Source organism: Trachymyrmex cornetzi, unplaced genomic scaffold (genome assembly GCF_001594075.2).
Source record: "Trachymyrmex cornetzi isolate Tcor2-1 unplaced genomic scaffold, Tcor1.1 scaffold454, whole genome shotgun sequence".
Classification (NCBI taxonomy): Eukaryota; Metazoa; Arthropoda; class Insecta; order Hymenoptera; family Formicidae; genus Trachymyrmex; species Trachymyrmex cornetzi.
In genome coordinates this window covers 43,562-57,126 of record NW_017299334.1, presented here as the reverse complement: position 1 = coordinate 57,126, position 13,565 = coordinate 43,562, and the positions used below count along the sequence as shown (strand labels likewise).

Below are 13,565 nucleotides of genomic sequence, written 5' to 3'. Positions count from 1 at the left end.
GGAAGGAGGGAGAAGGAATGGAAAGAAGTAGGAAGGAAAGGTGAGGAAGGAGAAGGAAAGGGTAGAAGGGAGGAGGAGATAGAGGTACAGACATTCGCGGGCACATACATGACTCATAAATCCAGTCGGGCAATCTCTGCATAATACCTTAAAGCCTTAAATAATGCTAATGTCGGCGGTTCCGTAAATTTCAACTTTCATAACTTGAAAAGTACTAATTAAAAAGAGGCTTTATTATAGTATTTTGGAAAGTTTCCGACCTCAGCTATTAGATTCTAGAATCAAAAATAGAGTGTTTCGTTTAAAAAAATTGATTTGACCTTGACTTGACCTTGGTGGCACCATCCAAGGTCAAATTGATAAGGTCAGTCAATAGATCATTTTCAACCCTACATCTTTTGTATAAAACAATTTTCTCAAAAATAATTACTTTTCAAGATATTTAAGGGGTTCGGAATTTTTTATACACCCTGTGTATATATATATATATATACATACAAGAAACAAATAAAAAACAAATGTTGCATATAAGAAATAAATTATTGTATATAATTATTATATATTGTATATAAAAAGCAAATTTCTCGAGATATATATATATATATATAGAATTACCACTCACCTATCAGAATAAAAGCGACGGCAATAATGAAAGTAAGTAAATAACCCCGAATTGGCTCCTTATTTTTCTCTCCACTAAACCACGCGATTCCTGGATATAGCTTGTCAAGGCAGAGCGCTTGAAATACTTTCGGCGCTGAAACCAGCGATGCTAAGGCACTTGAAATCGTCGCCGCGAAACAACCGGCATAGATAATAGGTCCAAAAGCGGAAACTAATTGGATCACCTAGAAATAGTGTCATTTGCCTATTTCAGTTTTTTCGTATATTATTTCATAATTGATAATCACTATTCATTACCATAGTCCTTTAATATCAATGATCATCCAAATTTAGCACATGTGACTTATTTTTATTTAATTAATATTTTCAGAGATTAGTAATTGATTTTGTAAATAATAATTTGTTTAGAAAGAGGTTTTGTAAATAATAATTTGTTAGTAATTTTATGCACCTCGAAGCTATTGTGGGTGCCATATTTGCATCCTGCTGTACAGTTAAAATCCGTTCCGTATATGCTCCAGGATGTACGAGTGACGTTCTCGATAACTGTACTGTTTTCGATCGCAGTGTCATTGTCTGCGCCAGGTATTGACAGAGCCAAAAGAGAGCTATTGTACGTCGTCCATAAATCAGTAACGTTGCCGGTTGCGTCTCGTATAACGGTACCGCCAACCATAATCGCCATCATTAGGTATGACAATGACGTTAGAAGAACCGCGAGTAATGTGCCTTTCGGTATCGCTGTTTGTGGATCCTGTCGAATTCAAAATAAAATTCGAAAGTGGCACGAAACTTTCGCGTTTCCATCACGATACATCACATAAAATGCTCGTCGATTTCAGTAATTATTAATCATATAATAGTTCAAAAATAGAATGTAAATTTTTTTATCACTCATCGATCGAGAAAACAATTTATGACAGTATCAAAGATAATTTTATCGAATATGCACACCGATGAATAATTAAATAGACACTGCGTAAACTAATATTATATAGTGAGGCAAGCATTAATTATAAATATCTTAGTAAGACGAAAGGTCTAAATCACCTTCAAGTCACCGGATATATTCGCACCTGCCAGGATACCTGTTGCCGCCGGAAAGAAGATGGCTAAGACTGAAAAGAAATTATGTTCCACGCCTTCGCTGTATCTATAGTTCGGATAAAAATTTTCCTTGAACAGCTCGGCTGTAAATCATAAATTGACGAAAAAATTAATTCAATACCCATTAATTACGACTTCTCGTAATTACTACATAAATATTGAAAGAACACTCGAAAAAAAATGTTGATGCAATATTACCGCTGTAACCAACGAATCCTTGAGCTCTCTCCAAATCACTCTTGGGGCCTATGAAAGTGCCAATCATAAAATCGCCAATAGCCACGAGAAGAATTATCAGCAAAAATATTTGAGCCTTTGCCTCCCATTCCAAACCGATTATAACAATTATCAAGAGTACGACTATTGTTATGCAGCCTGCAAATCCATAAGTGTAATTCGCATCGTCCTCGACAAGACTTTAAAGCAAGAATTAAAAGAGGATTTAAAAGCGGTATAATTAAATTAATTGCAAGTTCAATTATTGACACTATCGACGGAAAATTACGTCAGTGATAGTGTTTAAATATACAAGTAATTGTTGGATGTTAATTTACACGAAAATATTATTTAATCAAAATTGCAATGTTTTTTTATCTTTTGAAATTATATAAACATTTATAAACCTATGATCCTGATGTCCATGGTCGCGCAATCGACTATGCAGGCCTTAAAAGGGCGGAGACAATCCACCAAGCTTTCACAAAAACCAACTACATACATGGAACAGGCGACAGCGTTTGCTAGAGAAAATATAAGACCTATAGATCCGCCAAACTCAGGTCCCAATGACCTGGAAATCATATAATAAGTTCCACCTGCAAAAAGAGGGAAAATACGTACATTTCAATTAACTGAACTATTACATCAATGAGAAAATTTATCGAGACAGTTTAAATACGTGTAAATAATTATAGAAATATCCATTAGCTTGGTAAAAGTATAAATGACATCATCCGTCATAAAAAAATTTATAAAGGCAATTGAGAGGCAATCCTCATAAACTAGTTTTTTTATAATTCTACTTTAATACTTTTATATGAAAGATAACAAGATTCATATTATATTTAAAAAATCGTATAATTTTATTTAAAAAAATAGCGATAACCTTTACGTGATTTTGAAAAATTAATTTTTTCGAAAATTGATTTTACCATTATTTGTCTTTCAGATGATGCAACTTTCGTCTGAAATATTTTTTAACTTCTTTTCAAAATATTCAAATTTAATGTCTCAATTTAAATGCCTTACTCTGTATATACTAATTCGTGTATAATTATTACGAAATACATTACATTATAAAACAAAACGTAAAGCTTTTCATTTTATTGAAAATATATTGTGGTGAAATAAAATATATTTTCTATCGTTCTTAATTCACATAATTCTTAAATTGTAAGAAATGGTATTTTTTATTTAATCTTCTTTCATTTTCAGTGTTGTAGATTTATAGTTCTGTTATTTAGCGCATAATATTACCTCCTTTGATAAGACCGTTGGTACTGATCGCCGACATCGACAGGGATGTAATTGTCGTAACTACTGTCGTCGTGAGAATCAGCAAAACAGCCTGGCCTGGAACAACATCAACGTTAAAATCTCAGGAATCCAAGAGATATGATTCAATAATAGGGCACTTACCCACTCCGGTCTGCGCTACGACCCAGGAGAGTCGCAGAAAAAGCATCACCCCCCAGATGTTGAGGAGACATCGCATCAGCACTCCTTGAATCCATCCGAACTTCACTCCTGGTGCCGTGGACTTCAATTGTGGAACGGTTAATGTATGCGAGCCAGAGCCCTGAAAACAAATTGTTCGATAAACCGAACATTTCTAGTCAATTGACACGGATGACATCAATAAGATAATTTAGTAAAAGTTTTTTATATATTTAAAATTATAAAAGTATTTTAAATATTATTATTTGAAGGTTGTGCAATTCTCGTAATTAAGATCAATAATCCGAGCTGAGCGCCGTGACCTCGTTCTCCCCGCTAAAGTTTCTTCAGAAAGACTTTTTCCAAAGCGTTAAGCACTCTCTTTTGTATGCCATAAGAAACGACTGCTTTTCCATGCATATCACATATCGTGCAATCGTGTCTATAAAATCCGACCGGTAATTATGCAAGGAATAATGCCCCGTGTCGTTGAGATAATGTCTTCATCAATCCGATGGAATAATCGACGTACCGAGAGGCTTCAAGGTGAACTCTCTAAATGAATCCAAACGATTTGTTGCAGATGACGAGGCGGCGATTTCGCGTCTTACCGAGCAGCCGGTAAGATTCGACGAGCGGATTAGAGATTTAGAGGCGATTATTGAAGGCATTGAAGGTGACTCCGGTTTCGAGGAAGGGTTTGCCACATGGTCAATGAACTCTTAATGATTTACGTAAGACGAGCCTCGTATATAACTGGCTTCATGTCTGCAATGTGCCGTGTGACGTCCGAATCCGAAAGGTTGCAGAACCTTTCACGAATCACACATGAGATCGCCTAATTAAAAAAAAAATTGGAAATATCCCTGGAACATTATTGTATCTGAAAAACGCTCAAGTCTTTTGGGATTTTTACAATAAGCCATTACCTAAGCTTTAAATCTCAAGCTGTAAATTGACCAATCATAATCGATTATTTTTCTCATATTCAACTGTGATCGGTTAATGTCTTACGACTTAAAACTTAAGACTTGGGCTTATATTGTAGAAAGCCCATTAAGCTGTAAGAAATTAACCAATCATAGTCGATTATTTTTCTTACATTTAACTATGATCGATTGATTTCTTACAGCTTATGACTTAAAACTTAGGTAATGGCTTATTGTAGAAAGTTTCTTTATCTTCATGGAAAAAAATTTATGTCTTATGACATATGTTTGAGCACTGACAATCAATGATTAATAATTTCCGGGCGAAGTGAGTCTTACTAAAACATTTACAGAAGTCTTGGAAATGAATGAATAATCGAGGAATCAAATCAAATCGAAATCTTTAAAATATACCAACACAAACACGGTTGAAATGAATACTGTAGAGAAATGTATTAATTCGTTTGCGTATGTTAATAATTTACATCATCAGATGAGTAACAAAAACTGCATCATCAATTATTGTCAATTCGGTTTTGATTATATTGCAACTCGTCCTCTTAAAGACTTAAAACTCTCTCTATCTCACAATCAGGCGATTAATCCATTCCGTGATTTTCCATTTTATATATACCCTCGAATATCTTGCATTAAAATTCGGTACAATCGTGAGATGAACCTTTCATAAAATCAGCCTCGCAATTCTATTTTCTACTTTATCTATCTCTATCTGCACACACATTTGATAATTTGTCAAATTTCATTTTTTTATTATACAACCGGCTATTTCTCTTATTTGTCTCTGCGTTAAATATATTATCAAAAATATTTTTATTTCCATCACACAAATTCTAAAAAATGTGACACCATATAAATAATAGATAAACTTAAAAAAAACAGCAATAGTAAAAATAAATCTTACTTTTTCTTTCTAATAAATTAAATCGATATCTTTTCACGTGAAAGTTTCTTATTATATGTATTATCGCAAATAATAATCATTCAATTATAGAGACACAATAAAATTTTTTGATCCGGAGATTAGATCACTTTTTATTCCTATATGTATTTTAACGCTTTAAAACCGAATCCGATTTTTCATCGATAAAAAAAAAATTATGACATAATGGAGCAATTTGGACATCGAATTCGGTTTCAGATAGTCAAAATACGTAAGAATACTATGGTCCAATCTCCGATCAAACATTAAATTTTGTTTTGTGTGCCTGTGTTATCAAGTTTTTAAAAACTTTATTGCGTATTTCCCGCAATTTCATGAGAAGTTGATGTAAATCTAATTATTCATTTCTGAGATTCTTAAAAAGCAATCGACCGAAACCTATAAAGGCTACTAAAACTTTTTAGTGAGACATTTATGTGTATATACTGCGCGTATCGTATACACATAAAAGAGCATAAATGGTTTACGACAGTGAACAACACAGGAAAAATAAAAGTTATCTATATGAATGAATCTTCTTATATACTCTTGCATATGCTCGTATCTTCTACTATGACATATCACGAGTATATTCAAAATAGCACGCTTATCTGTCAGAGATTCGTAATTTATTCGGAGTACGTTTTTTGCTGAGGCCATTAACATCCCCGTACCGAACCGCAAATATGAATGCACGATTCTTATTGATCGTTAAAAATGTGTGCTACAGAAAAATTAATCAATTTGGGAAAAAATAAGAAAGATTTGACAGTATAATTTTTTAGCTTTTATATGTCCTCTTTATATTAATTTTATCAATTTTACTTTCGTAAAATAGGGTAACTCCGGTATATACGCCGCACTCTATCAAAAATTTAATTTATTAAGTATTATTTACTATGTTTAAAATAAACGAACTGTATCAGTAAAAACTTTGTACTGTCTACTACTATGAAAAAAATATTAAAAATCTTAAATATTTAGTTTTCGTATTAAAAAATAAACTTTTTGAAAAATATAATCTTGCATTTTTGCTATATATAGATAATGGGATATATGGCAAAAATGCAAGGGTTTCAACAAACTAAACAAAGAGAATACGAAAGCAAAGCATTTGTATTTTGCTCTATACAACATGCTTTACTATTCCTCTACACGTATGTATCACGAAATAACCACTAAGTCTTTTACACGCCTTACAGCAATCATTTTATGTAGATTATAATTTATGGTGGCGTTACTTATTACAGTGACAAATCGATTCAATTCACAATAAATTCATTAATATTAACAGTAAGAGCTGAAATCATAACACAATACTAATATAACATGTATAAAGGCATGTAACAGAGTAGTTGCGAGAAAATTACTCCTATTTCTTCTATTTTTTCTAACTTCCGCGGCGTAAATCCCAGCGCGGCGTATATACCGGAGTTACCCTATAAGAAAATATTTTTAAAAATTTGAATAGAGATTGTCTCCTCGCGTAATAGAGCCAACTTGGATCGACAGCCGACTTGTCAATTACAATCGTAAAATATTATCGTTAAAATTGTTTACACTTTTTGCTCATTTAGCATAATTATACTCGCAATTCTGCAAATTCTTCATAACGATCTGGAGACACTGGTAGTGTCTCGGCGGTAAGTAGGCTTTACGGGATTCAGGAAATTTTTCTTTTGCACGCAAAATCAACAATATATCAAACTATTTAAATAATGTAGTAGTTATTATAAGAACCATGTAAATAGTAATAAACGATATTGACATAAAGACAAATAAACTATTGATAGTCGCATGTAAATATTAATAAACGATATTGACATAAAGGCAAATAAAGCTATTCCCGTATCTCATTGAATGCGGGATGTAAATACAGATCAATTCAGATCGGTTTAAATTACATTAAATTCTTGTTAAAGTATTACGTTTTTTTATAGAAGATATGTCTAAATGTTTACAAAAGTATACTTTCTTCTAATTCTATTAAATTTTCCTCATTTTCTCAAACGCAATTAACGTAATTAACACCTTAATATGACAATGGTATTTTTTACCATGTTATATATAGTGTAGGTAATCAACTTCTCTTATTTGTATTACATTGAGCCACGGTCTAGAAAGAAGTAGAGAATTGCTAATTGCAGCCAATTAACAACATCAGCTTGACCCGAAAAATTATGTCACATGACGAGACATGTGAGAGAAATGTCGTTCAATTATCAACAGTCCAATTACAACAAAGATTCGTGACATAAATTCGTATGTCTAATTACCGCGATATCTATCGACGTAGTATGTGATAAATGGACCTATTTGATCTTCCAAGTGTCATATTTCTGAATCATTCAAAGGGATTGATTCCTCAGACGGGAATTACGTCGTCTTAGCGCATAGCGCGAGCTGATGAGTGTCTCGGAGTATTTGTCATCATCATCATCTCGAACGACGGACTTTAATTGCACGAGCGAACGTGACGGGTCTTTACTTTGACCCAACAGTTACATACTCATATGATTTCATATGCGCCGTGGTAATCCACGTCTGAAAAATTTCCTCGTTCACATTAATGAAGCATGACTAACGGCGTAACATCTGTTGCATAGATAATTTGACTTAACACGTTGAACTAGGTGCTTTCTATACGTATTATATATATTTCTTACATTGCTGCACAGCGTTCTAATAGCAGATTTTAATAACAAATATGTTACTTCATAGACAAATGATAAATAAAATTATGTATATTTTATAATTTATTAAAGACATCAAAATATTTTATCAACAAAGAATGTATTCTAATATGTCGGAAAAAATCACTAAAATTCGCCAATTAATATCGGAGAAATTAAAAGGAGCCACTATATCTATACTAGCCATAATATCACCTTCTTCTCTAATATTATATATTTGTTAGTATAAAGTTAGTATAAAGAAGTCAGTATATTTCATCTTAAAGTATACATAGTCATTCACGTTCTGATTACACTTTGAAATACCTTGTATCAATATTCTTTGTCCTATATTAGAAAATACGTTTTTTGTTAAAAAAAATATTTTGATCTCTTCAGTAAAATGCATTTTATAACATATTAGAATTATAACATTTTAGAATTCGCACATGTATTTTCCGATTGATCTCTTATTGGCACAAGACGTTGCGTCGATATTTATGCCGCGTAGAGCGCGAGTCACAATCTACGTGACGCTTTTTCTGAATTTGTTTAAATACATATACACTAATTCTCCGTGACCCAGTATGCAATCATGTCATTCCTTCACGTGAGCGGTCAACCGTGTTGTTTTATCCCCTTTCTCTTTAGTCTCCTCTCGAGCTATCTAAATAGCCTTTCGATTCCGCGCTTGCAAAATCTATAAAATTGAGAAAATCCTTTATATTCACTTTCATCCTGTTCGATTGAATTTGCCATATCGAACAATTAGTGTCCAATATATTTTTGTTATATCAATTGCGCGATATATAAATCCTACAAAATTGCAATTGTGAAAGAATTAATTATTTTGAAAGATGAGAATGCTTTTTCTCGAAATTTAAATAATATATTTATAATACGCGTAATAGAGCCATATCGTTTTTCGCAACGGTGCAAATATTCATCGTGTGTAAATGTCAGATAGATAAAGTTTGCATTATTTTTGCCTCGTAAGAATTTGAATTGCTGAGCAAATAAAAATTCTTACGGGCATTGCCCGGCGGAAATGAAATCGAACATTACCAAACGACTCGACCGCACACTTCTGTTTGAAGTATCACAAGGACAATCGGCATTCGCTTCACGCTTGGATAACGTTTTTGGGCGTATCAGACTGATTCATAGCTGAAAACGTAGTGAATCTACTGAGTAATCTTTTCGTACTTTTGTATTAATTCACTTAAAAATGCAGCACGTATGTAATTGTAATCATTGCTACAAAACGTGCTATAAAATTTCCCAAACATCCAAATTACACAAAAAAATATGAATCAATTATTGGGGAACAAAAATATAGATTTTAAGAAATTAAAAAAGAAATATTTGAAAAAAAACATTACGTCCAATAATAAACGACAAAGAAAGTACGTAATTAAGATTAAATCAGAGATTAGATTTGTTTGAATTGAGTAAGCATTATGCAACTGCAATTAACGCAACATCTGTATAACTGGAATAATACTCCTAAAAATATAAATTATGTGCTCGAAAGTAGTCATCGCAAATATTTGATTTCGCGTTGTACCAGTGTTACACCGCTTGATAACGGTGCTCGTGGCATTGTAAAGTCGTACCATCGTCGACAAATCGTCACGTCGAGGCAATAAAAATTCAGTGCTACGTTCCATATTTACGTTCGCGATATCGCGTTTTCCACTCCCGTTTGAACGGGAGAGATAAATAAACCGAGAACTTTTCCGCCTGTGACTTTTGTCAACATGAGGACGTCACGACACGGAATCTCGGCGCTTGCGTTCAGCGGTGGATTAATTGCAACAATTAACAATCTCTGCAATCGCGCGATTTACGAATCATTTGAGCGAACGTAATTAATACCGCGTGTCGACCACGCTGGCAGAAAGAAGAAGCGTGCACGTGCTGCGCTATCATATTACGCGCTGTGTATGCGTTATGCGCACTATAGTCGTTATACGTGATATCCTAAAAAAGATATCAGTGATAACAGTAGCGTAAAAACAAAATTTTCACATAACGAAAATTTCAATCGCGATCAAACACACGTAAATGAGATTTTTATACACATACGGGAAATTCGATCGTATTATTGATACACTAAAATAATTATTAATTCCTTAAAAAGACAAAAAAAAAGGGATATTTAAAAAAATGCAATATTATATTAATCCGAATTAAATTTTAATAAATTGTAGAAATATTTTTTTAAATAATTGTTAACGAAACACATAAAAAATATCATATTATTATATTTAAATAATTAATAACACTTGTATAACATTACGTGAGATAACAATTACAAAAATTACATCAAGTTACAAAATCACATTTTATTTTTTAAAATTGTACTTTTCTACTGAATATATTTTATAAATAATATCGGGGTTTTTAAATTAAAAAATCATAAAATTCTTCACATATTGATTGAAAATTATTTCATACTTATTATTTTCACTTATTATTTCAAATTTATTAGTTTTACACTTAAAGAGGGACAATTTATAATCATGTCCTCAATTTGGAACAAAATTTAAGAGTGTCCCTCCTAATTTGGGACGGTTAATCACTAAGGCCCGAATTCACAATATATTGTTACCTAAAGATTAAAGGTACTCAAGAAAATTCATGAATGAATTTCATTGATGAATCTGTTGTTAACCTTTAATCTTTAGGTAACCCTATATTGTGAAAATGGACCTAAGTAATACACGCTTTCTTAGAGCTACCTTTTGGAGCGCGTCTCTAAAAACGTGCGTGGTTGCAATCATACACGACAGATACTAAACATATATTACACAGCCCGCATGTAAGATTCCTGTTTAATTTTAGATATTCATTCTATACGCGAGAGAACGGGGCCGTAGATAACGAGTAAAAAAATCAAGAAGTGGATGAATGCCGGAATTAAATATGATACGTCTCTGCCACGCGAGAACGCGTGTATTATCTTCAAGGATTCGTTTGACATGTACCGACGTGATAGATTCACCGTTTATCTCGTGCCCGTACATGCCTGTGTATAATATGTATATATATATATATATATATATACTGAAAGAAAAGATTGGCTGCTGCAGCAGATTAGATGGTTAAATATGGCATAGCATTTTTAATTGGTTGCAACAGCCAATTTTTGGATGCTGCAGCCAATTGTTGGTTGTAATTAGCCTATCCGCAATGTCAGTATAAGATTTCGATTGGTTAACCAAAAATTGGTTGCTACAGCCAATTAAAAATGTTATGCCATATTTAACCATCTAATTTGTTGCAGCAACCAATCTTTTCTTTCAGTGTACATCTCATACATGCCTTTTACCGGAGCACCGCGGCTTAAAAAGACTTTCCACGTAAAGGCTTCTTATATTTTTCGTTTTCGCAGCCAAACTTGAGCCTCCGAGAAGCTCATTACTCATTGCAAAAAGAAATAGCAATTTTTGCATATCGTATATTACATTAATAAACGAACAATCATAAATTATACGACACGCAGCACGCGAACTTTCTTTGCGATGTGTCACTCGTTATCGTTGAGTATTAGACTTATCGTCTCACACTTTACGCTTCATTGTACGGTAATCACGTGAAATATTAACATTTCTCGTAATCTTCGCTATATCCTCATCGTATAACGCGTCTCGTTAAATAAAATTTTAAATGATATCATAACATGCCGTAGCGTGTCATACGACATAAATGTTTACTTCCTTCGTTATATGACAACTCAGTCCATCTTATAAACGAAAGTAGCGATTGTATAATATAAAAACTGCACAGCAAAGCGATATTGTTGTCGCACATTAATTTCATCAAAATTTTCTGCTTTAATCTCGTGTGAAATGCTTGTCTATATCAATTGCGTTCATATTTGAAAATCTAGCGAAATTTCGATATAAGTGAAAAATATATTAAAAGTGTAGAGATTTCAGTTAATAATGGAGAATCAAGGTATTTCTGTATAAAACATAATTAAATTGCCAATTTTAATTAAAAAAGATTTCGCATATATTATACTGGGAACGCTTATCCAACGTATTTTATCATTGATAAAAGGATGTTGGATTCGTGCGACAACAATGTTGCTTTTGGAGTAATCATTGAGGCCTCACCTTATTGAGAAGAGTGGGATTATGCAACTCGTCCAAGGAGGGTCTGTGGGCCGCTTGGATGCTCAAGATATTCCTGTAATTGTCTAGTCTGGGCAGGGCTTCCCTGGTCATGTATCTGAGGGACGACTTCTTGGTCTCTTGCTCACCCAGAAGACTGGCACGACCTTCGAGACTGTCGACCCGATTCACGTGGAATCTCGTTCTTCTCAATGGATTCAATTCCACCGTCTCCGAATCGGTATCACCGCCGTTTATCCCGTTTTCGTGCGCCATGCTGCTTGTCACTGCTTTTTCTCTTTGCACTCCTTCCTTTTCCTCTTCTCGCACAGTGGCTTATGTTAGAAGCCACACTGCGATTTGGTAGCTCCGAAGATCGAGTGGCCGCGCGTACAATGGTCGATCAAATGGCAATCCAATTTCTCTCTGGTTTCCTCTTCGGAAATTTATTGATTTGCCAAGGCGGTTGCCCGATAACATTCGACGCGGTCACCTGTCGACAATCGTTATTCGAGTGTTGTATTTATTCTCTCATTTTTAGAAAAAACTAAACATCGCCTTTTATCACATTAACATTGTTACGTTAAATAAAAAGCATTTTATATAACTTTAAATGTTATTTTACACAAAATACATTTTAACCATCAATTACATGTTGTGCACAAAAAATTCTACCTATTAATTAGAAAACAGCATGCTTTGAAATATAACGGTGTTAGATAACATTTTAAATTAATATATTGATTGGATACCACATAATTAAGATAATGAAAGACAAAAATTAAATATATGCCGCGCCTACTAAAATTGAAACCTGCAGCTCATTCGATTTAACATAACCGGTTTGATAAGGCTCGATCAAATATACTTTAGTCTCATGTAAGATGCTTGTGTCTATATTAATTCCGTTCATATTTGAAAATCCATCGAAATATTTCAATACGCGAAGAAATATTAAAATTATGAAGATCTCAGCGATGCCAATAATGGACGATCAAGATATTTCTAGCAATAAATTTAAATGTCAATTTTAACTACATGAACAATATAATCTTAAAATGAAGTTTCTCGAAAAGCACGAAAGAATCGCGAAAATAAATTGAAATTAGAATATAACAGACTATTAATAATCGTTTCTAACAACATATTATCAATAAAAACTGATTACTAAACTGGAAATTATAATCAAAAACACATTAGGGTAACTCCGGTATATACGCCGCATCTATCAAAAACTTAATTTATTAAGTATTATTTACTATGTTTATAGTAAACGAACTATATCAGTAAAAACTGTCTACTATTATGAAAAAAATATTAGAAATCTGAAATATTTATTTTTCACATTAAAAAATAAACTTTTTGAAACCTTGTATTTTTGTCGCATATCTCATAGGGGTGAGATATATGGGGATATATATCTCCAGGGGAGATCTCCTAGGGAGAATCTCCTAGGGAGATACTCATAGGGGAAAGGGGGGTATGTACGGCTCATGAAAAATTTACAAATATAAAG

At 33.1% G+C, this 13,565-nt stretch overlaps 1 protein-coding gene across 2 annotated transcripts in view; it reads right to left on the bottom strand.

The window, feature by feature from the left end:
• Ncc69 (sodium chloride cotransporter 69) overlaps positions 1 to 13,565 on the bottom strand; it is a 31,035-nt gene that overhangs the window by 5,659 nt on the left and 11,811 nt on the right. The window contains exons 2-9 of one of the 2 annotated variants that reach the window (XM_018513256.1): positions 12,053 to 12,542; positions 3,370 to 3,529; positions 3,208 to 3,303; positions 2,355 to 2,546; positions 1,930 to 2,106; positions 1,675 to 1,814; positions 1,076 to 1,378; positions 623 to 848 (exon numbers count right to left, since the gene is read on the bottom strand). In XM_018513256.1, coding sequence (XP_018368758.1) covers positions 623 to 848; positions 1,076 to 1,378; positions 1,675 to 1,814; positions 1,930 to 2,106; positions 2,355 to 2,546; positions 3,208 to 3,303; positions 3,370 to 3,529; positions 12,053 to 12,325 — 1,567 coding nt within the window. In that variant the 5' untranslated portion in view covers positions 12,326 to 12,542. Of the gene's footprint in view, positions 1 to 622; positions 849 to 1,075; positions 1,379 to 1,674; positions 1,815 to 1,929; positions 2,107 to 2,354; positions 2,547 to 3,207; positions 3,304 to 3,369; positions 3,530 to 12,052; positions 12,543 to 13,565 lie in introns of those variants that run through there. The other variant, XM_018513257.1, reaches the window with a different exon arrangement.